The sequence below is a fragment of the Jaculus jaculus genome, chromosome 5, assembly GCF_020740685.1.
Source record: "Jaculus jaculus isolate mJacJac1 chromosome 5, mJacJac1.mat.Y.cur, whole genome shotgun sequence".
NCBI lineage: Eukaryota > Metazoa > Chordata > Mammalia > Rodentia > Dipodidae > Jaculus > Jaculus jaculus.
In genome coordinates this window covers 175,919,348-175,946,315 of record NC_059106.1, presented here as the reverse complement: position 1 = coordinate 175,946,315, position 26,968 = coordinate 175,919,348, and the positions used below count along the sequence as shown (strand labels likewise).

The 26,968-nt window shown below is 38.6% G+C and overlaps 1 protein-coding gene across 1 annotated transcript in view; it reads left to right on the top strand.

Moving 5' to 3' along the window:
- Positions 1-26,735, top strand: part of Selenoi (selenoprotein I) — a 54,392-nt gene extending 27,657 nt beyond the window's left edge. The window contains exons 5-10 of the mRNA XM_045150594.1: positions 6,307-6,569; positions 8,128-8,236; positions 13,163-13,211; positions 16,863-17,043; positions 21,716-21,898; positions 24,881-26,735. Coding sequence (XP_045006529.1) covers positions 6,307-6,569; positions 8,128-8,236; positions 13,163-13,211; positions 16,863-17,043; positions 21,716-21,898; positions 24,881-24,979 — 884 coding nt within the window. The 3' untranslated portion in view covers positions 24,980-26,735. The remainder of the gene's footprint in view (positions 1-6,306; positions 6,570-8,127; positions 8,237-13,162; positions 13,212-16,862; positions 17,044-21,715; positions 21,899-24,880) is intronic.
- The last annotated feature ends 233 nt before the right edge of the window (positions 26,736-26,968 follow it).

The window sequence follows — 26,968 nt, the reverse complement described above, 5'->3', positions numbered from 1 at the left end:
CTGGGTGGAGCAAATTACTGGCAAAATTCACCTGATTCTAAAATTCAACTGAGCAATATACACATTCAATCAAAACCAGCACAGAGTATGTATGCAAGAGTGGGGATTAAAACAGACAGATAATCTAATAAAGCCAAAGTCTTTAAGGGTGTGTTTTGCCCCACAACTTTAATCCTGTCAAGAGGGAGGTTGAGATTTCTGGTCTGAAATGGCTTTCAGGTCAGCCTGGATCAGTCAGACCCTGACCCCAATAATGACAGAAGAAAGATGCCGGGCATGGTGGCGTACGCCTTTAATCCCAGCACTTGGGATGCAGAGGTAGGAGGATCACCATGAGTTCAAGGCCACCCTGAGACTATAGTGAATTCCAGGTCAGCCTGAGCTAGAGAGAGACCCTACTTCAATAAAACAAAACAAAACAAAACAAAAAAAAAAAAAAAAAAGAAGAAGAAAGAAAGAAAGAGACAAAAACCCTAAAAATCAGGAAACATCAAAGTTAACAATAATCAACACCAAAATACAGCTTATTTGAGAATGGTAAAGCCAGCCAAGAATGTATTATTCAAATGTAATACATAACCTTTCCTGACATGGAAAGAGAGATTAGTATAGGCCTATGTGTCTGGCTTTGTGTAAGTAGGCCCTATTACCTTTTGGGGTGACATCCAATCTCACCACAGTTGAGTGCCCACCTTGATCCCTGTCTGTGCCAGGCAGCCTGAGGTTCTTTGCTCTGATGGTTGGGGGATGGGAGGCTGTGTATGGTACCTGGAGTTGTACTGGAGCTGCTCAGCTGGTCCCATTTGTGTTCTTCAGAAGCTGCTCAGCTGGTCCCTGCTGTCTTCTTCACTTTTCTTGACTTCGGGAGGAAGCTGATATGAGTGGAAAATCTCTTCACCTTGTTTCCCCTCCTGCAGCTCTGCCCCAGCTGGTTGGGTTGGGTGGGCCACAGGCACTTTGGTGGGATTCTGGCCAGTTTCCTCTTTTCTCTCATGCTTCTCTGCTGTGGTTGATAATAACTTATACACCTTCACTTTTTGGTAGAAGAGTGTATTTTGCAGTTTCTGCTTATTTCTCTCCCTATGCTGCTTTGGTGTGGCTAGTATGCTGCCATCTTTTCCTTTTTTTAAAATATTTTTTGTTCATTTTTATTTACTTATTTGAGAGTGACAGAGAGAGGGAGAGAGAGACAGATAGAGAGAGAATGGATGTGCGCCAGGGCTTCCAGTCACTGCAAACGAACTCCAGATGCGTGTGCCCCCCTGTGCATCTGGCTAACGTGGGAATCGAGCCTTGAACCGGGGTCCTTAAGCTTCACAGGCAAGCGCTTAACCGCTAAACTATCTCTCCAGCCCTCCTTTTTTTTCTTTAATTTTTTTGTTTATTTTTATTTATTTATTTGAGAACGACAGGTAGATCGAGAGAATGGGTGTGCCAGGGTCTCCAGCTGCTGCAAACGAACTCCAGACACATGTGCTCCCTTGTGCATCTGGCTAATATGGGTCCTGGGGAATTGAGCTTCACAGGCATGCACTTAACCACTAAGCCATCTCTCCAGCCCATCTTTTCCTTTTTTTTTTGGTTTTTCGAGGTAGGGTTTGGTCCAGGCTGACCTAGAATTAACTATGTAGTCTCAGGGTGGCCTCAAACTCATATCAGTCCTCCTACCTCTGCCTCCCAAGTGCTGGGATTAAAGGTGTGTGCCATCATGCCCAGCTCCTTTTTTTAATAAAAAAAAAAATTAAGTCTTCCTTTCTTTTTCTTTTTTTTTTTTTTAGATTTTCTTTTTATTTATTTGTTAGAGACAGACAGAAGGAGAGAGAGTGAGTGAGTGAGTGAGAATGGTCACGTCAGGGCCTCTAGCTATTGCAGATAAACTCCAGAAGCATGTGCCACCATGCACATCTGGCTTTTGTGGGACCTGGAGAATTGAGCCTGGGTGTACCTTAACTGCTAAGCCATATTTCCAGCCCCTGCGCTCATTTCTTTATGTGTTATCTACAGCTGTTTTCCTGCAGTAAAGACAACTGCTGTGCAGTTGGAACAGTCTCACATAGGATAAGACTCACAAAACCTAAAATATTATCCGGTCCTTAATACAGTATTTACCTTTGAAATAAGATTGTTTTTGCTTTAGGTTTGGCAAGAATACCAAATGTTGGAGTTAACATTCTTGTTGCTGGGACAAACATCTAACCAGAAGCAACTTATGGGAGGAAAGATTTTATTTTAGGCTTACAGATTCCAAGGGAAATATCAATGGCAGAAGAAGCTGGCTCATTTCAGCATCCATAGTAGGGAGAAACAAACCAACACCAGAAAGCACTAATAGCCAGAGCTCAAACTAAACTGGCTCTGAACACACCTTAGAACTGGACTATAAGATCCACTCCCAGTAATATGCCTCCTCCAGCAGACTGGTGGAGATTAAGTAGAAAGCCTAATCGTTTTTTTTTTTTTTTTCTTTCTTTCTTTTAGGTATTTTCACTATTTGTAAGAGGATAGATGGGGGAGGGAAAGGGCATGGGAGGGGCCATTGTGTACTATCTCAGTTTAGGCCTTTTTTTTTTTTTTTCAAGGTAGGGTCTCACTCTGGTCCAGGCTGATCTGGAATTAACTCTGTCATCTCAGGGTGGCCTTGAACTCATGGCAATCCTCCTACCTCTGCCTTCCTAGTGCTGGGATTAAAGGCGTGCGCCACCACGCCCGGCTTCAGTTTAGGCCTTTTGATTAGTTTCCCTGTTCTAATTTCTAATCACACTGATGTCAGGTGAATCATTCTTCTTTACATAATTCTTAGTAGTTTCTTGTAGTCTCTAAGGCTTTTAAACTGTCTCAAGCCTCTTTTTTAAGGGGGGCGGAGCAAGGGTTCTTTTTGAGGCGCAGTCTCAGTAGCCCAGGTTGACCTTGAACTCCCTCTGTAGCTACAGGCTGGCCTCAAACTTCTGTGATCCTTCTACCTCAGCCTCCAGAGTGCTGGGATTAAAGGTGTTTGCCACCACCCTCGGCTTTTTGTTGTTGTTGTTAGCCTTTTTATACTACTTTTTCGCATACTGGCTTTCAGTCAAACTATACTCCTTGGATTTTCTGAACATGCTTTGTTTTTTTATATCAGGGCTTCTGAACATAGCTTGTGGTTTTTTTTTCCCATCTCAGTCTTGGTGATAGATAGTACTCCCTTCTCTTGAAATGGCATTATTCATTTATCTCTTATCTAGTGAAATTTGTTTCATTCTTTATGTATTCAACTTATATTAAAAGAACTGAAGGGAACCCTTTTTTCTGGCTTCTTCATGGTATGTGATACCCCATGCCTTTAATGAGCATGTTATATAGCACTTTCTCAATAGGGTGACTGGACCCTTGAAGGTAAAAAAGCAGGAAAGCTTTTCTTATCTCTTGCCTAGTTCCAAAAAAAACTTTTTTTCACAGTCAGGACCTCTCCTAGGAGGAAGTTCTTACATAGAATTGAAGCATTGTGGTTGGTCAAGTTCAGCCCCTGAACTAATCTCTTCCTTAGACAGCCTACCACCCTAAGGTTATAAATAAATACCTTTGCAAGAGAAGGGCAGGCTTTCGCTCTCTGATCACTTGGGAACTTCCAACTGTGGGTGAGTTTTTCCCTTGCCTAGGCCTGGGCTGGTTTGGCTCAGGCTCAGCCAGAAGGGCTTCCTAGCCCTTACTCTCTACATGGGTTCATTATCCCTTCCAGCTCCCCACATGGCAGGAGCTCCTTGAACTTTCTTTTCTCTTTTCTTTCCACACTTTCCCCCCAGATCCATATCTAGTCATATGGATTCCTGAGCTATACATGGTCCACATGGGCTTTTGGGTTCCACATGGTATACTTCTCTCCACTTTGTTTCCCCTTACCTCTCAGCCTTCCCCTTGCCACACTCCTTTGTGAAATATAAGTAAAAAGTGATATTTTACAAATATTTCTCTTAAATCTGTAATTGCCAATTCTTTGGTTAGTTACAGATATGAAGTCGGGCTTGGGGTTCCAGGAAACACTCCAGAACCCCAATTTCTCTGTTACATTTATGATTTGTTACATAATAATCATGTTTTAGCCCTTTCTCAATTGTAAATACCCTGAGCACACAGTTTATTCTGAGGTTCTTGTAATTTTTTCAAGGTAGGGTCTCACTCTGGCTCAGGCTGACCTGAACCTCACTTTGTAGTCCCAGGCTGGCTGTGAACTCAGTTATCTTCCTACCTCTGCCTCTCAAATGCTGGGATTAAAGATGTGTGCCACCTGCTGGCTTGTAAATTTTTAAAATTTTGTGTGTGTATCTGTCACTCTTTTTTGGTTTTTCAAGATAAGGTCTCTATCACAGGCCAACCTGGAATTCACTGAGTTGTCTCAGGGTAGTCTTAAATTCATGGTGATCCTCCTACCTCTGCCTCTCAAGTGCTGGGATTAAAGGCATATACCACCATGCCCAGCCATGTGTGTTATATTTGTTATGTATGGATGGATGTGTATAGTGTGTGTATGGGTATGTGCATGCCACAGGGCTCATGTGGAGGTCTGTGGATAACCTTAGGGTATTTGTCCTCTTGTTCACTTTGCTTGAGATAGGGTCTCCTGTATTGGATTTTGGTTGTATATTTGTTTTGCTGATTCATGTGTGCCAATCTAACTGCTGGCCCATGACCTTCCAGTACTTGGAATCACTGACACATGTGCCTCACCTGTACTGGGGAATTGAAGTTGGGCCAACAAGCTTGTAAGTGCCTTTAATCACTGAGCCTTCTCCCTATTTCCAGATTCTTGTAATGTTTATAGCACCATGAATATACATTGGACAGGCTTAACAAACTTAATCTTTATATTTGCTAACTATTATGTGCATGTTTTGGAAAACATTTAAAGTTGAGGAAGGAGTATATCTGTATAGAAATAACTTTAATGTCACACAAAATGATTTTTAATCTTTTTGTAATTTAAAAAAATTTTATTTTCTTCATTTGAGAGATAGAGGCAGAGAAACAGAGAGAGAGTGGGTGCACCAGGGCCTTCAGCCACCGTAAAAAACTCCAGACACACGTGCCACCTTTGTGTATCTGGCTTATGTGGGTTTGTGGCCAATCAAACAACCTGATTGGTAGGCAGATTTGGAGGAATTCATAGTCCAGCTAAGATGCTTTTTTCCTACAGCTAAATTGATACCATTCAATGTGATATATATTTTGAAGTTTTTAGATTCAATTTTAATAAATTATATATTTCTGAAATCTTTTAGAGATTGGGTTTTTATATTGCTGGCTGGTAAATATACTTAATTACTTATGATAGATCGACTTATTTTGTTGATTTATTTTTCTCAAGCTAGGGGTGGTGGCGTATGCCTTTAATCCCAACGCTTGGGAGGCAGAAGTAGGTGGATCGGATCGCTGTGAGTTCAAGGCCACCCTGAGACTACATAGTGAGTTCCAGGTCAGCCTGGACTAGAGTGACCCTACCTTGAAAAACCAAAAAAAAAAAAAAAAAAAAAAAAAAGATTTTTCTCCATTCTGATACAGATGTTAATCTTTTTCAAGGTAGGGTTTTACTCTAGCTCAGGTTGACTTGGAATTCATTATTGTAGTCTCAGGATAACCTTGAATTCACAATGATACTCCTATCTCTACCTTCCTAGTGCTGAGATTAAAGGCATGCACCACTACACCCGGCTCTCTTCTTAAAAAATAATTTTATTTATTTATTTGCAAGTATATAGAAATGCCCCAGTCAGCAGGGAGTTGAACAAGGACCCAGGGGGAAGTTAACCTGAATGGGAGAAGGCAAACAGACACAAGAAGGAGACCATGCTAGGTGTTTGTCAAGGCCTCAAGATTTATTCAGGCAGACATAGTTTATATATAGAAAATAGAACTTTTTTTGACAACGTTTACATGCCTAAGGTCAGTTTCACCAGGGTCATATGTTAAACCCTCTATCAGGCACCCACTCCACCTAGGCTGTATACTAAACAATGTTTTAGGATTAAGTGCTTACTCTATCTAGTCTGTATAGTAAACAGTACTTTAGGATGAAGAGATTAGGAGATTAGAGATCACCCTAGCTCCCAGGGTCAAAGAGCAGCTGTGGCACCCGACATAGAGAGAATGAGAATGGGCATGCCAGAGCTTAGTGTCACTGCAAACAAGCTCCAAACACATGAACTGCTTTGTGCATCTAACTTTATGTGGGTACTGGGGAATCAAACCCCTGTCTGTCAGGCTTTGTAAGCAAGCGCCTTTAACTGCTGAACTCCAGCCTATTGTTAACCATTTCTTGTGGCATGTGTTTTGTTGCAGATGGTGTGGATGGGAAGCAAGCCCGTAGAACCAACTCCAGCACTCCCTTAGGGGAGCTATTTGACCATGGCCTAGATAGTTGGTCATGTGTGTACTTTGTTGTAACTGTGTATTCCATCTTTGGACGAGGATCAACTGGTGTCAGTGTTTTTGTTCTTTATCTCCTGCTCTGGGTTGTTCTGTTTTCTTTCATCTTGTCCCACTGGGAAAAGTATAACACAGGGATTCTTTTCCTGCCATGGGGATATGACCTCAGCCAGGTGGTAAGTATACATTTTGCCTTACCTTTTCAACAGTATATTATTTTTAAATAAGTGTTATAAATTTGTTTATTTATTTCAGTGAACTCTAGATGCATGTGCCATCTTGTGCATCTGGCTTTATATGGGTACTGGGGGATCGAATCTCAGTCCTTTGGCTATACCAGCAAATGCCTTAACTGCTAAGCCTCTCTACAGCCTTACTATGATATATTTCTTCTTTTTTATTCCTTCTTCAATGCTCTTAGGCTTTTTGTTGTTGTTAGCATTGATAGATGTTTTTTAAAAAAAATCGGTTGTCAGGGTTAGAGATACAGCCCATAGCAGAGCTCTTGTCTAGCTTATACAATGCTGTGGGCTCTATCCTCAGCACTGGAAAAAAAAAAAAAAAAGGCTATTATTACCATATTTTTACTTATGGAAAGTTTCAAACATATACAAAAGTGGATAGACATAGTATAATGAACCCTGTGTACCTATTACTTGCTTCAGCAATTGTCAACACATGCATCATGTGGCCAGCAGTTTCATATATTCTTTCTGTGTCTCTTCCTAATTCTTTTAAAGATGTTACAAATATTCACCTACACATCTCAAAGTGGTAAGAGCTTTTTTTTTTTTTTTTTTTTTTTTTTGTGGTCTCAGTGTAGCCCAGGCTGACTTGGCTTGGCTCACACTCTATAGTCCCAGGCTGGCCTCAAACTCACAGTGATTCTCCTCTCTTTGCCTCCCTAGTGCTTGGGTTAAAGGTCTGCACAAGAGGTTCTTTTTAAATATAATAATAAAAAAATAATAATTTCAATGCCACTATTATACCAGCGTGTAATGACTTCTTAATATTAAATATGGAACCATTTGAACCATTGATTTTTATAAAGGTATGCACACACAATTAAATTGTTGGCTTTTTATCTTTTTTTACCAACTTAGTGATTTTTCTAATTTTGATAGGTTTTTCATTAACCTGCCTTTGACTATCAGCTTTTTGTATTGCTATTCTGCCATTTTCAAATAAGTCTCTAATAAAGAAGTCAGAAGCTGCAGTGTGTTGAAAGCAGTTTTTAGGTGGGCAAATTGGATCTTAAACTGACTTAAGCAACTGGTGTGAGGTACTATTGAAGTGCTACTGATTATGCCAGTTGTTTGCATTGTTTGCAAGTTTATTTTATGGCATTATTGATGGAAAAAATATTTTATTTTATTTTAGAGAGAGAGAACTGGTGTGTCAGGGCCTCAGCCACTGTAGTTGCAGACACTTGCATCACCTAGTGGGCATGTACGACTTTGCTCTTGCTTCACCTTTGTGCATCTGGCTTATGTGGGATCTGGAGAGTTGAACATTGGTCCTTAGGCTTTGCAGGCAAGCACCTTAACCACTAACCCATCTCTCCAGCCCAGAAAAATATTTTTAAGTAGCAAGATTTGCCACATTCCAAATTTTTAAACACTTGATTTTACTGAAGTGTTCGACTATACTTAAAGCTGCATAAAGCATTGCTGTCTCCCTGATACTTTTAGCTGTTAATACCTCTCTATGTTTTTTTCTGTATTTTCCTTCCAGACTATTTCTTTTGTCTACATAGTGACTGCAGTTGTGGGAGTTGAGGCCTGGTATGAACCTTTCCTGTTTAATTTCTTATATAGAGACCTATTCACTGCAATGATTATTGGTAAGAAGCTCCTGAAGCCTGTTTTAACCATCACTTTGTTATCAAAAGCCAGTATTTGACTAGAGCAAGTTATAATACTGTCTTTGACCTCTAACAAGCAGAGCAACCTACAACACTAGGAGTTTTTTGTTGTTAAACACCAAGCTTTTTCTAATCACAGTCCACATTTAGGTAGACATTTGATACACATTTCAAAGTTGAAGATGGCTAGTTTGAATAAAATAGATGAAATAGTAATCCATGTACTTCAAAAATTTGCCCTCTTCCTCTTATATATTCTTATTCCATTGAACACTGAAGGGTTTTGTTGCATCTGGTTTACATGAGTAGTAGGGAATTGAACCTGGGTCCCTAGATTTCATAGGCAAGTGCCTTAACTGCTAAGCCATCCCCTCCAGGCCCTGAACTGAAAATTTTTAATAGTGGTAATGCTAACCTGTTAGGTTTTAGTCAAAGGAGATATCTGCAGAACAGTTGACTAAATAAAGAAGAGTACTTACTAGTGATTTTGGAAAGAGACAAAGAACATAGGAATCTAGGTTGAGGACTCTAAGAGTAGAACTAAGGACATTTGTATAAACAAAAACCATACAAGCCAGGTGTGGTGGTACACATCTTTAATTCCAGCACTTGGGAGGCAGAGGTAGGAGGATCGCCATGAGTTCAAGGCCACCCTGAGACTACGTAGTGAATTCCAGTTCATCCTGGGCCAGAGTGAGACCCTACCTTGAAAAACAAAAACAAAACAAAACAAAATATATGTAAACTATTGCTGCATTTCCTATCTAAAACATACCCTATTTCTGTTGATGAACCTTGGCAACCTTGGGGTGGAAATTAGGTTAGGCATAGAAACTGTTGGGGGAAAAAAAATTGTATTAGGCAGTGACCACTACTCTCTAACCCTAAAGTCTTTTATACTTACCAACATATTTACCTTTCTTCTCTTTTCTTTCTGTATGTGTGACTTATATGATGTTCTTTCCCAGAAGTCTGAAGAAATTCTTTTAGGATTTTTTTTTTTTTTTTTTTTGAGGTAGGGTCTTGTTATAGCCCAGGCTGACCTGGAATTCACTCTGTAGTCTCAGGGTGGCCTCAAATTCATAGCAATCCTCTTACCTCAGACTCCCAAGTGCTGGGATTAAAGGCATGTGCCACCACACCTAGCTCCACCTTAGTTTTTTCATTTCAGCAACTTGAATGTATTTTGGATGTCCTTTACCCTTCATTGCTCCTCATTGCCACCCTGTATTACAGTGTCATTTTCTCATGTTTAAAAATACTCTTTTTTGTCATTGGCCTTTTGAAATTCGACTCTGATATATATCTAGATATGATTTTGTCTGTCTTTCTTGCTTTTGTTGAACTTGTTATATCTGTAAGTTATAATTTTGACAAAATGGGGGAAATTTTCAGCAACAGTTTTTTTTTTTTTTTTTTCAAAATTTTCCTCCTTTCTCTTTCTTCTTCTAGGACTACTTAACCATGTGTGTTACATAGATTTGCTTACTATTGTCTTATAGGTAATTTCCTGAGGCTTTTCAACTCTTTTCTCTGTTCTTTATAGTGGATGGTTTCTGTTCATCAGTCTTTAAGTTTATTGCTTTCTATTGCCATCACCAACCTGCTGTTGAGTCTATCTAGTGAATATTTCAAGTAAGTTATTTTTCAGCTGTAGAATTACAGTTTTGTTCTTTTTATACTTTACATTTCTTTTTATATTTGTTTGTATTTTGAAGTAGGGTCTCACTGTAGCTCAGGCTGACCTGGAATTCACTATGTAGTCTCAGGGTGGCTACGAACTCATGGCAGTCCTCCCACCTCTGCCTCCCAAGTGCTGGGATTAAAGGCGTGTGCCACCACACCCAACTATACTTTACATTTCTATATTGAGTCTCTATTTGTTAGTTTTCACTCTATATTTTCCTCTAACTCTTAATATACTTAAGATAAAATCTGGGTTGGATTAGTGGTCAAAGCCTAACAGCCCAGATTTGTTTCCCATGTACCCATGTAAAGTCTGATGCACAAAGTGGCACATACATATGGAGTTCGTTTGTAGTGGCAAGAGGCTGTAGCATGCCTTACTCATAGTCTCTTATATAAATTAAATGAATAAATAAATGTTTGTTTTTTTAAAATAGACTGGTGTGGTGGCTCACGCCTTTAATCCCAGCACTTGGGAGGCAGAGGTGGGAGGACTGCCATGAGTTCGTAGCCACCCTGAGACTACATAGTGAATTCCAGGTCAGCCTGAGCTACAGTGAGACCCTACCTCAGAAAAACTAAAAAAAAAAAAAAGATTTCATCACTACCAAATAAACTGGTAATAAAATTCCTTCATAGGTATGTAGTCAGATTTTTTATTGTATTTTAATTTTTTTTAGAGAGAGACCAGGGAAAGAGAATTGGCCTCAGCCACTGAAATTGGACTCCAGATGCTTGTGTCACCTAGTGGGCATGTGTGACCTTGTGCTTGTTTCACCTTTGTGTCTGCCTAAGGTGGCATCTGGAGAGTCGAACATGCGTCCTTAGGTTTCGTAGGCAAGCGCCTCAACCACTAAGCCATCTCTCCAGCCCCTCCAGACTTTTCATAATTGGCTCAAATGACCTTTATAACTGATTGTTTTTATAGTCACTAAGTAGGACATTGCCGTTGGTTGAAAGGTCTTGAAGTTGCCTTATTTACATAGATTTTTCCTTTTAAGAAAAATATTTACAATTTATTTGTTAGAGAAAGCAGGTCATTTGGCCTGTGTAGATTTTTAGTGAGTGGTAGGTTGAGACATGGTTTCACTGTGTAGCCCAGTCTGGTCTTGAACTCAAGATCTTCATGTCTTAGTTTCTCTAATATTGGGAATACAGGCATATCCCATCTATTATAGTCCTATGGAAGAGATATTATGATCAATTTTCTGGTTACATTCTCATTATGTCATTTAATCTGTATCATTGCTTCTCATTTTTCCTGTAAACTAGTAGTTAGGCTTTGCTACTTACAGGTTTGGCAGTGTGGTTCAGTATAAAAAGAATAATAGTTAGGCAATAGATTCTAGTTGTCTCTGTGATATAAATAATGATCAGAAGCTTCAGTTATTTTTCATCTTCAGTTATTTTTACTTACAGGTTTGATTTGGCACTGTGGTTCAGTATAAAAAGAATAATAGTTAGGCAATAGATTCTAGTTGTCTCTGTGATATAAATAATGATCAGAAGCTTCAGTTATTTTTCACCTGTTACAAAGTTAGCATATGCTCTTCAACTAATAGCATGTATAGACATTGATGAACAGTGTTTAGGAATCTATTCAGCAGACTGCTAGGGCACTAAAGTTATTTTAAGATAAAATAACTCATAAATTCATTCAAATGATAAAAATCAAATTTGGAGTCAAACGTGCTATCATTGTGCTACGAGGTCTCACTCCAAATCAAATTTGATAATAAAGTTGATAAATTTGATAATAAAGTTACAATTTTGGTTATGCCACCAATGGTGGACATTTAAGTTTGCTTTAGTTTTGATCTATAGGCATTAATTTTTCCTTTTTTCTTCTTTTTATTTTTATTTTGTTGTTGTTGTTGTTTTCAAGGTAGGTTTTCACTCTAGCCCATGATGACCTGGCTCTTACTCTGCAGCCACAGGCTGCTCTTGAACTCATGGTGATCATTCTACCTTTGCCTCCCAAATGCTGTGATTAAAGGCATGCATCACCATTCCCAAGCTGTGCTTTTTTGTTGTTGTTTGTTTGTTTTCAAAGTAAGGTCTCACTCTAGCCCTGGCTAATCAGGAACTCACTCTGTAGCCCTAGGCTAGCCATCCTCCTACCTTAGCCTCCCAAGTGCTGGCATTAAAAGCATGTGCCAGGGCTTCAAGCTTCATACTGTACTTTTTTGCCCCATCACTTAATAATAGATCTGAGAGATCACTCCATAGTGTAATGTAAGGGATTTTTCCTCATTCATTCCTCCTCCAACTGCCTGATACTTGATTGTGTAGATGTGCCATAGTTTTTCAACCAACCCCCTATTATTTGGATTATTGCTGTTACACGGATTGGTGTGGTGAATAGTTTTGTTCATGTCTTTTTCACATTTTTGCCAGAAATTCTTAGAAGTAGAATTCCTAATGAAAGACAAGTATATGCTCTTTTGCTTTGTTATACATTCCCATATTTGTTCATAGTAGTTGTGTGATTTTGCATTCCTGTAAACTATGTATAAAAATGCTCCAGTGTCAACAACATACTATATTATTAAACTTTTACCAATTTTATGTGTAAGAAATGATATATATGTATAGTCTGTTTGCATTTCTCATGAATGGACATCTCTAGTGTTTTCAGAGCTATTTATATTTTTTATATTTTACATAATAATAGACTCATTTTTTTCAATAAAATTGTTGACCATTTCCTTCACTTTTAGAGGCTTTTCATGTTTTAGATGTATTAATCTTTTGTTTGGATTAATTACAGTGTTATTTCTTTAAGGTGCTTAATTGAAGTTCCTATGTAATAAATAAATTAGAAATGTGAGGGAATAAAATATTTGTTATGTCTACATTATCTTTAGACTATCATTCCTCTTAATCCTTTTTTAAAAATGAATTCTGTTTTTTTTCTATAGCTGTTAAACTTTCTATATTAGGAAGTCTAGACTTTTAATTATGACTTTTTGAAAAGTAAGCTTACACACATACACACAGTTTCCATCACCACTATGTACTTGAAATGTAGAGTTTAATAAATAAACTTAACTTTGACAGTTAAGTACTCTGCAGAAAGTACAATATATGGGTAAGTGTAACAGACTGTATATTAGGGTGTAACCCAGGGGTTAGAGATTAGTGGTGCTGTTGGAACAAGATTATCTGTATTCTTACTCTATTTACAACTGTTTCATAATTTATTCTTTCTTTCTTTAGGTTGTGCAATATGTGTGACTCTTCCAATGAGTTTACTAAACTTTTTTAGGTAAGCATTTTTTTTTTTTTTTTTTTTGCTTCTTTGGTTTCATTTTATTTTGTTTTCAGGCATGGTCTCACTCTAGTCTAGGCTGACTTAGAAATCCCTCAGTAGCCCAGGTTGGTTTTGAACTCAAAGCAACCCTCTTACCTTAGACTTCTAAGTGCTGGAATTGTAGGCATGAGCTACCATGTCCAGGTTAGGCATGATTTTTTTTAAAGTTGTATTTAAAAAAATCTTTAGTAACTGTTACTTAGTAGAATTTAGTAGAATGTAAGGATCTAGATTTTTAAGTAATGTTACAGAACCTGTTTTTAATCTAGAATGAAGTTTGAATAAGTTTAGGTTATCTATAGTGACTAATATAGTACAAAACTGCTAGTTACTTTGTTACGGTTTTGTACTTACTGTCTGAATTTGTTACCTTTTGTGATTGAATCTACCTGTAAAAGAGAAGATTCAGCCAGGAGTGGTGGCACACTCCTTTAATCCCAGCACTTGGGAGGCAGAGGTAAGAGGATCACCGTGAGTTTGAGGCCACCCTAAGATTACATAATGAATTCCAGGTCAGCCTGGGCTAGAGCGAGACCCTACCTTGAAAAATCAAAGAGAAAGAGAGAGATTTTCCTGTAAACTATTGTTATATCTCATACTGTGTGTGTGTGTGTGTGTGTGTGTGTGTGTGTGTGTGTGTGTGTTTGAGAGAGAGAGAGAAAGAAGCAGATAGAGAATGGGCACACTACGACTTCTAGCCCTGCAAATGAACTCTAGGTGCATGTGCCACCTTGTACATCTAGCTTACATGGGTCCTGGGGAATCAAACCTGGGTCCTTTGGCTTTGCAGGCAAGCACCTTAACCACTATGCCATTTCTCCAGCCCCGTTACATCTTATAAATGATCTAAAAGTATAATTAATAAAAGCATAAAATTTCTAAACATACAAGTTTAGGACCAAACTGGATTTATGGTTGTGGTTTTTGTTTTTTTTTTTTTCCAAATAATAGTTGCATAGAAGTTCCTGCTTTGGGCACAGGCTTCTGAGGTGGTGAGGGTTAAATGTGGAGTTTCATTTCTCTGATCTCTGTACTTCTACGCCTTTGCTTAGCTACCTAGAATTTTTATTTTGTATATTTTGCTTTCTTCCTTCTCAGTAATTTTGGTCTGGCTGTTTACTCTGCTGCCTTAGTTGGAACACTTCAATTTTTTCTCTAAGATTTGTCTCATAGAATCTTACCAATTTAAGCTCTGCATATCTTTTGTGGCCGGTGGCCATTTATAAAACTAATAAAAATTAAACCATGCCCTCTCATCTCTGCACTAAAAAGGCAGAGGCAATAGGATTGCCTCAAGTTCAAAGTTATCCTGGAGCTGGGCGTGGTGGCACATGCCTTTAATCCTGGCACTTGGGAGGCAGAGGTACAAGGATCAATGTGAGGTCAAGGCCACCCTGAGACTATATATAGTGAATTCAAAGTCAGCCTGACTAGAGTGAGATCCTACCTCAAAATGAAATAAAATAAAAAAATATAAATAAATAAAGTCGAAGTCATCCTGGGATGCATAGTGAGGACCAGGCCTGCCAGAGCCATACATAGCAAGATCCTTTCTCAAATCAAACAAAAAAACAGGGCTGGAGAGAGATGGCTTAGTGACTAAGGTGCTTGCCTAGAAAGCCTAAGGGCCCAGGTTCAGTTCCTCAGTGCCCACATAAAACCAGATTCACAAAATGGCACTTGCATCTGGAGTTTGCATGGGCTAGAAGCCCTGGCATACCCAATCTTTCTTTCTCTCTCTTCTCTTTGCTTGTAAATAAATAAAAATTAAATATATATACACACAGAGACTGGTGAGATGATTCTGTGGGTAAGAGCATTTGTTGCATAAGCATAAGGGCCTGAATACTGATGTAAAAAATATCAGGCATGACCACACATGTATGTAACCCCAGTGTTGAAGAGGGTAGAGACAGTAGGATCACTGGGACTCCCTGTCTAGCCAGTGTAATGAAAAAAAAAAAAAAAAAAAAAAAGGGAGTTCCAGGTTTAGTGCGAGACTTACTTCAGGGAAATAAGGTACAAGGATGAAGAGGTCATCCAACGTCTTCCTCTGGCTTCCATACGTGCATCTGTGCATGTACACACACCCACCCACCCAAAACCACCCAAAAGAAGTAATATAGCATCTTAAAATTTGAAATTTCAGTTATTTTCTACTTCCTCCTGTTATAAAGATGAGGTTTTGAATGGACAGCATACTGCCTAAAGTAATATAATAAATGACAACCCAGACTAAAATTTGAAGCTCTATTTATTTTTGTTCTTTTTATTTTTTATTTTATTTATTTATTTATTTTTTTGGTTTTTCGAGGTAGGGTCTCACTCTGGTCCAGGCTGACCTGGAATTAACTCTGTTATCTCAGGGTGGCCTCGAACTCACGGTGATCCTCCTACCTCTGCCTCCTGAGTGCTGGGATTAAAGGCGTCCGCCACCACGCCCGGCTTGAAGCTCTATTTAGATGAGCAAGTATATTGGATTCCTTCCTGTGTGCTCAGAGAAATCAAGATGTGGTATTGGTAGTCTCATTTTAGTCTTTTGTGTGAAATATATCTAAATCGTTATCACTTTGTATTAGAGTAGCACTGTAGGGTGCCCTTGATGATAATACTTAATGTTAATTCTCTTTTCTCTGCTAGAACATCTCCAAGTTATTAATATTTCCATTCATTTTTTAAATTATTTTTATCTATTTGAGAGCAAAGAGAGAGAGAACTGCAATTGAATTGCAGATACATGAGCCACTTTACACGTATGGCTTCATATGGGTAAAGGGAATGGACCCCAGGCCACCAAACCTTTCAAGCAAATGCTGAAGCCATCTTTTCATTCTTTTTTTTCTTTTTTTAACAGAACAGCAACGCTCCATTAACATTCAGTGCATTTTAATTTTGTAAAGAAACTTAAAAAAATTTTTTTCTATTTATTTTATTTATTTCTATTTATTTATTTATTTAAGAGTACCCATGTAAAGCCAGATGCACAAGGTAGCACATGTGTCTGAAGTGTGGTGGCAGTGGCTGGAGGCCCTGGTATGCCCATATGTTCTCTCTCTTTCAAATAAATAAATAAAATACCTTTTTTTGTTTTAATTTTTGTTTAATTTTATTTATTTATTTGAGAGTAACAGACAGAGAGAGAAAGAGGCAGATAGAGAGAATGGGCGCACCAGGGCCTCCAGCCACTGCAAACGAACTCCAGGCGCGTGCGCCCCCTTGTGCATCTGGCTAACGTGGGTCCTGGGGAATCGAGCCTCGAACCATGGTTCTTAGGCTTCACAGGCAAGCACTTAACCACTAAGCCATCTCTCCAGCCCAGCTTTTTCATTCTTAACACAGCAATTTATGTGGTTTAAAGTGAAAGAAAGAGAATTAGGGATCAGATGCCTTCAGTTCTAATCCTGGTCTTGCCTCTTGGTAACAGTTATGTTAATTTAGAGTATTTCATCCTAACTGAACCCCCTGTAAATTAGGGTTTGTTATACTCATTAAATAAGATTATTGTGAAGATAAAATAAGAACAAATGTGAAAGTATTTTGGAGATGGCAAAGTGCCATACAATGTTTTATATATAATAATGTTCTTTGTATTGACTTATTTTTCAGAAGTTATAAAAATAACACCTTGAAGCACAATTCAGTCTATGAAGCTATGGTTCCCTTCTTTTCTCCATGTTTGCTCTTCATTTTGTCTACAGTGTGGATCATTCGGTCACCTTCAGATGTTTTAGAGTTACATCCTAGAATATTCTACTTCATGGTTGGAACAGCCTTTGCCAACATTACAGTAAGACTTTTTCTTTTAAAAATCAATATAGGGCCGGGCATGGTGATGTATGCCTTTAATCCCAGCAATCGAGAGGCAGCAGTAGGAGGATCACCATGAGTTCAAGGCCACCCTGACACAACATAGTAAATTCCAGGTCAGCCTTGGCTGGAGTGAGACCTACCTTGAACCCCCCTCCCCCACAAAAAATGTAGGGATGGGCAAGTGGGGCTCAGTGGTTAAGAGTGTTTGTCACTTAAGCATGAGGCTGTCTCCCGGGGTCCAGAGACTACCAAGTTTGTCTTCCTTGAACCCCCATTAAAAAAAGAGACCAGGGCTGGAGAGATGGCTTAGTGGTTAAGCACTTGCCTGTGAAGCCTAAGAACCCTGGTTCGAGGCTCGATTCCCCAGGACCCATGTTAGCCAGATGCACAAGGGGGCGCATGTGTCTGGAGTTCGTTTGCAGTGGCTGGAGGCCCTGGTGCGTCCATTCATTATCTATCTATCCATTTATCTATCTATATCTGCTTCTTTCTCTCTGTGTCTGTCACTTTCAAATAAATAAATAAATAAAAATAAACAAAAAAAAATTAAAAAAAAGAGACCAGGTGTGGCCATGTACTCTCTAACCCCATTTATAGGGGCAGAAATCAGAGACGTGTTGGGACTTGATGACCAACAGCAGCTCCAGGTTGAGGGAGAAACCCCATTTCAAGGAAAGAAATAAGCCGATGAATGATAAGGGCACTGGACACTCCTGGCTTCTTCACATATGCATGCTCATGGGGTACACAGTGCTACATATATGTATGCATACACCACAATCACATACATACATGCAAAAAAATATAGATATATATATTTGGTGGCTCATGCTTGTTATTCTGACAATCAGTAGGCTGGGATAGGAAGATTGCCATGATTTGGGATCATCCTGGCCTCTTAGTGAGTTCTAGGCCAATCTGGGCTATAGAGTGAAACCCTATCTCAAAAACAAGGTAAACATGGCTCTGGGAAGATAGTTCAGTGGTTAAATATGCTTGTTTGTAAAGGCTGCCTTTTTTTTTTTTTTTTTTTTTTGCACCCATGCTTGGATGCACAAATGAACAATTTTTTTTTTTTTTAAAGGGGCTAGGGACTGGAGAGATGGCTCAGCAGTTAAGGCACTTGCTTGCAAAGCCTAAGGACCAGAGTTCCTCAGTACCCACCACATAAAGCCACATTTACAAGGTGTTAAATGCATCTGGAATTGATTTGCAGTGGATAGAGGCCCTGGTATGCCTATTTTGTTTTGGTCCATCTCTGCCACTTTCTCTCCCACTCTCTCTCAAATAAAATAAGAAGGAACTGAGAGATGGCTCAGTAGTTAAAGGTGCTTGCTTGCAAAGCTTGCTGGCCTGAGTTCAATTTCCCAGCATCCACATTAAGCCAAATGCAGAGTGGCACATGCATCTATTTTCTCAATACTACTATACATCAATTAGAGGCAGGGCTGTGGCATGTGCATATGTACACACACACTCACACACAAGTCTAAACGAATGAGTGAATGAATCAGGCATGGTGCCACACACCTTTAATCCTAGTTCTTGGGAGACTGAGATAGGAGGACCACTGTGAGAGAACAGATAAATTCCAGGTCAGCCTGGGCTAGAGCAAGACCCCACCTCGAAAAAACAAAATGTAAAATAAATAAATGGAGATAGATAGATGATTGACAGATAGATAAGACATAGAAATAATACATAGTAATACATGACCATTTGATAATTTGAAAATCTATATGATGTGTGAATAAGCAAAATTTAAAGAAATTTTAAATCAGAAATTTGAGAGGATAACTTCAAAGTAAGAACATGCTAAAATTTTGTATTTTTCTCTTTGCCAGCGGAATTTGAAGGCTGTGTTAATACAAGGTTCTTAGAAATTTTCAGTTTGTAACTTAACCGCTGATCTTATTTCTATCTCTGTAACATTTGTTTAATATCTCAAGTCTTACTGATTTTTTTTTTTATTTTTTTTTATTTTTTGGTTTTTCGAGGTAGGGTCTCACTCTAGCCCAGGCTGACCTGGAATTCACTATGGAGTCTCAGGGTGGCCTTGAACTCACAGTGATCCTCCTACCTCTGCCTCCCAAGTGCTGGGATTAAAGGCGTGCGCCACCACGCCCAGCTTTACTGATTTTTAAGGAGTATTTTATTTATGTAGTTACTTGAGAGAGAGAGACAGAGGAAGAGGCTGAGAGAAAGAGGGAATGGGTATGCCAGGGCTTCCAGCCACTACAGACGAACTCCAAATGCATGCGCCCCCTGTGCATCTGGCTTATGTGGGTCCTGGGGAATATAACCTGGGTCCTTAGGCTTCGCAGGCAAATGCCTTAACCACTAAGCTATCTCCCCAGCTCCCCCCTTTTTTTTTAAGTCTTACTGATTTTTATAAAGCTAAGTTATCTGAAAAATTCAGAGTGTTGTATACAGAGTTATCTATGAAAGAAAATAAACTATATTTGAATAATACATTCATTTGAGAAAGGCATTGAAAATAAAGGACTAACCTTTATTTTCAGGTGGCACGTACCTGTAATCTCAGAGTTCAGGAGATTGAAACAAGATGCATGCCTCATCCTTGGCTACATATTGAGATTGACCTCAGTCTGGGTTATTTGAAACCTTGTTTCAAGTAAACAAAATGAGGGCACCTTGAGCCAGGTGTGGTAGTACATCTCTATAATCCCAGAACTTGGGAGGTGGAGGCTGGAGAATTAAAAGTTGTAGGACCAGCCTAGGCTACATGAAATCCTGTCTCAAAAAGAAAAAGAAAACGAAAAAGAAAACCAATCTCTATTTCCCCCTGCCAAAAAAAAGAGAAAGAAACTTTGGAGTGTTAAATTAAGGGTTTATTGCTAAGCTGGAGGTAGTGCTTCCTTTTCATTATCATGAAATTTAGTGTTGTGAGGGCATACAAGGCTAGTTTAAATTTTTAAAAATACTTTATTTTATTTAGTTGGAAACAGAGAGAAAAAGCGAATGGACATGCAGGGCTGTCAGCCACTACAGTTTCCAGATGCATGCGCCACTTTTTACATCTGGCTTTATGTGGATACCGGGGAATCAAACCTGGGTGCTTAGGCTTTGCCGGCAAGCACCTTAGCCATTGAGCCATCTCTCCAGCCACCCCCCACCCCCCCACACACACACTTTTCTTTTTGAGGTAGGGTCTTGCTTTAGTCCAGGCTGACCTGGAATTCACTATGAAGTCTCAGGGTGGCCTCAAACTCAGAATCCTCCTACCTCTGCCTCACAAGTGCTGGGACTAAAGGTGTGTGCCACCACTTCTAGCTATATAGAATTTTTAAATTGAAAAATTTGTTTTATCTAAATTATTGTTATCAAGTGGCAAAATACCTCTATAGCTTCTGTACTTTTCTTCTTGGGCATAGTAAGTAGCTGACAAAAGCAGGAAAGGATTTGTTTTAGTTCATAGCTTAAGAAAAGTTATAGCCCATCCTGGTATGAGAGGCAGGATGGCATATGAGGTAGCTGCACATTATGTCTGCAGTCAAGAAGCAGAGAGAAATGCTACCACTTATCTTCCTCTTTATTCAGTCCAGGATTTTAGCCTATGGAATGGTTCTGCCCGGGTTCAGAGTGGCCTTCTCTCCTCAGTTAAACTTGTAGAAGTAGCCTCAAAGGCATGCCTAGAATCCTAAGTGATTCTGGTCCATTTAATTTGAGGAATAACCATTATAGCATCCTTTCTAAATTATCTTCAAGGGCTGGGGAGATAGCTCAGCAGTTAAGGTTGCTTGCTTGCAAAGTCTGTCAGGCTAGGTTCAATTACCCAGTACCCACATAAAGCCAGATGCGCAAAGTGGCACATTTATCTGGAGTGTGTAAGCAAGAGGCCCTGGTGTTCCCTCTCTCTCTTTCTCTTCCTCTCTCTCTGTGTGTGTGTGTGTGTGTGTGTGTGACTGCTCATCAGTCAATATTTTTCAAATAAATAAATTCAAGTTTCTTCTGACACACATTCTAGGATGCGAAGGTTTAAGAGTAGAATCAGTTCTGTGTCCTCTTGGGCACCTGAGCCTTTGAGAACCACTGAAAATAGATAATGCAAATGTGTTGGCTCAAATCCCTGAATACTTTTGTTTGTTTTGTTTTTTCCCACAGTAGGATCTCACTCTAGCCCTGTACTGGCTTTGAACTCACTCCTCCTACTTTTGCCTCTTGAGTACTGGGATTCATGCCTCTCCTTGAGCGCTTTAAAAAAAAAAATTATGTGTTTGAGAGAGAGGGAGAGAATGGCCGGCCATACCAGGGTCTCCAGCCACTATAAACAAACTCCAGACACATGCTCCCCCTTATGCATCTGGCTTATGTGGGTCCTGGAAAATCGACACAGGGCCCTTTGGCTTTACAGGCAAATGCCTTAACTGCTAAGCCATCTCTCCAACCCTTGAATACTTTTAAAGTGTTGATATGACTAGTTTATGTTGGTTGGTTGGTTGGTTGGTTATTTTTTTGAGGTAGAGTCTTGCTCTATTCCATGCTGATCTGGAATTTTCTATGTAGTCTTAGGTTGGCTGAACTCACATCCATCCTTCTACCTCTCTGCCTCCAAGTGCCAAGATTAAATGTGTGTGCTGATATTTTAAAGTGTTTTGCTAATTAATCTCTCCCTCTCTCCTGTCCAGTGTCAGCTGATTGTTTGTCAAATGAGCAGCACACGGTGTCCAACTTTGAATTGGTTGCTGCTTCCTCTCTTCTTGGTTGTCATAGCAGTAAACTTAGGAGTAGCCTCTTACCTTGAGAGTGTTCTCCTGTATACATTAACAGCTGTCTTCACTCTGGCTCACATCCATTATGGAGTAAGAGTGGTGAGTAATCTAGAGAAGAACTCATTTCATTTGTTTCTTATACATAGTAGACAGTGAAAAATTTCAAAAAGTTGCTTAATAGTTAGAAATTATGGGGGATATTCCTAAATTTTTAAATAATAGTCAGGTGTGTAATTTCAGATCCTATTTTCCTGATGGTTTATGTCATAGTAACTACAAATGATTTTTAACTCGGAATAATGATTATGGGGAATTTGTTCTTTCCTTAAGTGAATGTAATTCTTGTTGATCAGCATTGGAAACTATTCTGTGCTTTTGATTATGTGGTACCAAATAATCCTTTTTTTTTTTTTTTTAATATTTATTTATTTATTTATTTGAGAGCGACAGACACAGAGAGAAAGACAGATAGAGGGAGAGAGAGAGAGAATGGGAGCGCCAGGGCTTCCAGCCTTTGCAAACGAACTCCAGACGCATGCGCCCCCTTGTGCATCTGGCTAACGTGGGACCTGGGGAACCGAGCCTCGAACCGGGGTCCTTAGGCTTCACAGGCAAGCACTTAACCGCTAAGCCATCTCTCCAGCCCCCAAATAATCCTTTTTGTTATTTGTATTTTCAGTCATTTTGATCTTTTTTTGTATGTGTGTGGTATACATGTGTGCATGATGTTTATATGTGTATGAGTATTTGTGTGTGTGTGTGTGTGTGTGTGTGTGTGTGTGCACGCACACAAGTATCAATGAATGTGGAAGCCAGAGGTCAACTTTGAGTGTCTTCTTCACTTGCTCACCACCTTATCATTCATTTTTAAAAATTTTGATTTATTTTATAGTTTTTGTTAGAAGTAAAGTCTCATTCTAGCCAGGGCTGCCTTGGAACTCACTCTGAAACCCATAGCCCATGCTGGCCTCAACAACAATGCTCCTACCTTAGCCTCCCAAATGCTGAGATACATACATGAGCTGTCACTCCTGGATTCCCTTTGTTCTGTTGTTGTTGGGTTTTTGTTTGTTTTGTTTTTGTTTTTTGAGATAGAGTCTTGCTGCAGCCCAAGAATTAACTATGTAGTATTAGATGGCCTTGAATTTATAGCCATCCTTTTACCTCTGCCTCTTTTGGGACTAAAGGTGTATGCCACTATGCCTGCCTTTTTTTTTTTTTTTTTACCATCTTAATATTTGAGACAGAGTCTCATTGTGTCTAGAGTTCACTGATCAGCCAGACTAACAAGCCATTAAGTCCCAAGTATCCTGTTTCCTATCTTCCTATTCTGGGTTTACAGGTTTGCGCCACTATCCGTGCCTGACTTTCACTTGAGTGCTGGGTATCTGAACTCAAGTCTTTATGCTTATATGGCAAAAACTTAACTGATTTAGCCATCTCCTCAGTCCTGTTATCTGTTTACAGGCTTATTTGGTGACGTTTTTATTGCTCTCTAACATAAGTTGAAAAGAAACTCAAAATGGTTTTATGATACTTATGTTCTCTAGTCCTATCCAGATTAGAATTTCAGATTAGGAGAAGGCTTTTACTTACTTGAGGATTTACCTCATGAGCCCTCATCAGCAGACATAATGATTTTAAGAAGTATTTTGACAGGAATGGTGAAGCACAGCTGTAATCACAGCACTGAGGAAGGACAAGAGGATTGCTATTTTGAGGCTAATAGGACAACATAGCAAGATAATGACTTAAAAAAAAAAAAACTAGGGCTGGAGAGATGGCTTAGAGGTTAAGTTACTTGCTTGGGAAGCCTAAGCCCAGTACCCATGGCAGCCAGATGCACAAGCTGGTGTAAGCGAAACTATAAACAGCTATTTTGTAAACTATACTGTTCTCTTCAAAATAAGAGTAGTTTCAGAATAAATGGACAAGCATAATGATGTCAGAACCATGCAGGTTTTTTCTGCCAACTTAAATATCTTTTTCTAATTATATACTTTAGTGTCATCTCATAATTATGACATAATTGTTACTAAGTATCAACTGATAACATTACTTTATTGTTACCCAAATTAGTAGTCATAAACACAGTTATTTTAGTATTTTATCTCTATATTATTATAGGCACTTTTTTGAGGTAAGGTCTCACTAACCCAGGCTGACCTGGAACTCACTCTGTAGCCAAGGCTGATCTTGAACTCACAGTGATCTCCTACCTCTGCCTCCTGAGATTAAAGGGGTACAGCACCACACCTGGCCTTAATACTACAGAAAGCATTCACTTGAACTACTAAAATATAAATTATAAGTATCAAATAAGTGCATCTACCTTGCACAAAACTAATCTCTTGTCTACCCCTCCAGGGATAACCAATATGCCTCTCCATATTCACAGAGCCAGGTGTTTTGTTTTTTGTTTTTTTTTTTTTTACTATTTCATTAAGATTAGGAATGATTGCTTAGCAGTGTTTTAGCTGAATACTGACTCTAGCTATAAATGTAACCATTTGACTTACTAGTTCTGTAGTTTTTGAGATTTTGATATACATTTATCTGGTTTAGATGGCCCTGGAAAGACTAGATTTTGGAAGTAGGCAGACCAAAGCTCAAGTTCTAACTCCCAAGATACTTCTACCACTCCTATTTAGCTAGTTTCCAAGCTTTTAGCTACTCTAGATTAGCTGAGCCTTTCTTATTTTGACACTTTTTGCTATGTCAGTAAGTTGTTGACTCTTGAGGATGAGTTCAGTGTGCTCTAAGAAAATAAGAGGGTCTAGAGAGATGGTTCAAATGCTGAGCAGGCTGGCATGTGCTTGTGATCCCAACACTGGGGAGATGGGCAGATCCCTAGAGTTTACTGGTTTGCTAGTCTAGCTGGCTTTAATCAGTGAGCTGTGAGATGTTGCCTCAAAAAAAAAAAATAAATAAGATGGAGAGTGACTGAAGACACCTGATGTCAACCTATGTCACACACACACACCTGCATATATGTGCACACACACACATAAACATGCATTCACATACAAAAAAAAAAAGGTACATATTTGTTATTGTCTCATGTTCTGATTTTTTCTTTAGGTGAAACAACTGAGTAGCCATTTTCAGATTTATCCCTTCTCACTGAGGAAACCAAACTCAGATTGACTAGGAATGGAAGAAAAGAATATTGGTCTATAATCTTCAGAAAGAAATTCTGTAAATATATGCTTGTAAATATTTCATCCATCACCGTTGAACTAAACTGATCTGCTTGACAGACATGGGATCTCTGTGTGGATGGTACTTGGACAGCAGAAATGAAACATGATCTGAACTTGTGAAATTTTGGACTTTCTAATTCCCAGCTTATCTAATTTTTTTTTTTAATAAAACCACATGACATTTTGGTTACACATGATGTACATTAGACTAGAAAAATCATCCTACCTTCATGAGTCCATAGTGTTTTGGCTCATATAGAGCCAAAGATGCTTGTTTTTATTTTTTAAATCCTAAATTAGCTCAGGTACACTAATAACATTAGGATAACCACAATGTTTTCATACTTGACCTTTTTTCTTGGAGGTAGGGTTTCATTGTAGCCCAGGCTGACCTGGAATTCACTCTGTAGTTCCAGGCTAGCCTCAAACTCATAGTGATCCTCCTACCTCTGCTTCCTGAGTGCTGGGATGAAAGGCATGCACCACTATGCTACATATTTGGTATTTTATAATAGGAGTTTGGTGTGGAAATTATGAGCAGCCTAAATCTAATGTAGATAAGAGATAGAAAGAAGTCACTTTGAGCCAGAGATGCCAATGACAACAGAACAATATGCAGTTGCCAAATCCTGGTTTCTCTTTCCTATGGAAATGCCTTTGTACTCTCCTGCTAAGAAAGACTATTTAGTATCCTGACTATTATGAAATAAATCTTGGTAAATGGTTTAAGTGTTCTTTTAAAGAGAAATATTCTATTGTCTATTGCTACTTAGAGAATGAGTTGTAATCATAACTCATCCTTTGGCATTTCCTCCCTTCAGTTGCAGGTTGCTGGGATTTGGTGCCTATGTACTTTGATTTTAAGAATATATGTGACAGTTCTAATCTTGTAATTAATTGCTTGTGAGAAAAATGGGCAAAGTACTTTGTGAGAGGAAACTTAAGTTGGAATTAGAAATACCAGAACTTTATTATGACGAATTAATTTTCTGATCAACATGTCCATCTGCCCTTCCTTGCTTTTCTCTTACTTTTTTTTGGTGTGAGGTACTATGAATTTTAATTTCATTCAAGATAAAGCATAGAGAATTTCTTGCCCACTTCCTCATTTGAAGAAAACTTTTGATATATATGCCTCACTGAGTTTCTACCCCTTTAATATGACTTGGAATTTTTTTTAGGTTTACTGATAACAAAAAGTCTGTTTACTGCATTATGGTTGTTTTATGAATAGCATCTTTTTATGAATGTGGATATTTTCTTTCTTTTTGACTTCATTTAGCTTGGTGGTGGTGAAATTTACTTGCTGAGTTTATTTTCCACTAAATTAAGTTTGTGCTTGAATGAAGAGTGTATCTTAAACCCTTAATTGCTTTGGACAGGTTGCACTTGGATAAAAGAGGCACCGCTGTATTGATATGTAATTAAATCCATAACCATTATTTATGTATAAATGTGGCTATTCTTAGATATTATAGCTCATCTCTTTGTTGACTGCTGCTTTGTTTAAAGAAAAATGAAACTAATGGTTAAATTCTAATCATTGTTATCCAGATAACTGGAAATGAGTCAGTGAGCTAGGTTATGATTCTGTATTCAGTATAAAAGACTGTAAAGATGACTTTCTCTCAGATAAAAGATGAAAATAGATGAGAACAGGAATATGGGTAATGATTCTGTGTTTCTTAATAAATTGTCATCATGGAGATCAGAGTGATCCAATTGAGGGTAAATATTTTGTTTTTACTTTGTGTGTCTTCTGTAAAATTGAACTGGATAAAGTGTTAATTTGGAGTGGGGGGGAATCTTGTTGTAAAGCTTTTAGTTAATCATTTTTGTATACAAGAATATTAATTTGCATATAGGAAAATAATTATATATTTAAAATAACAAATTGGGACCACAGGCTTTCTTCAACTTAATATAGCATGCTATAAAAGATACATATTCTCCTTTAATTCTGACA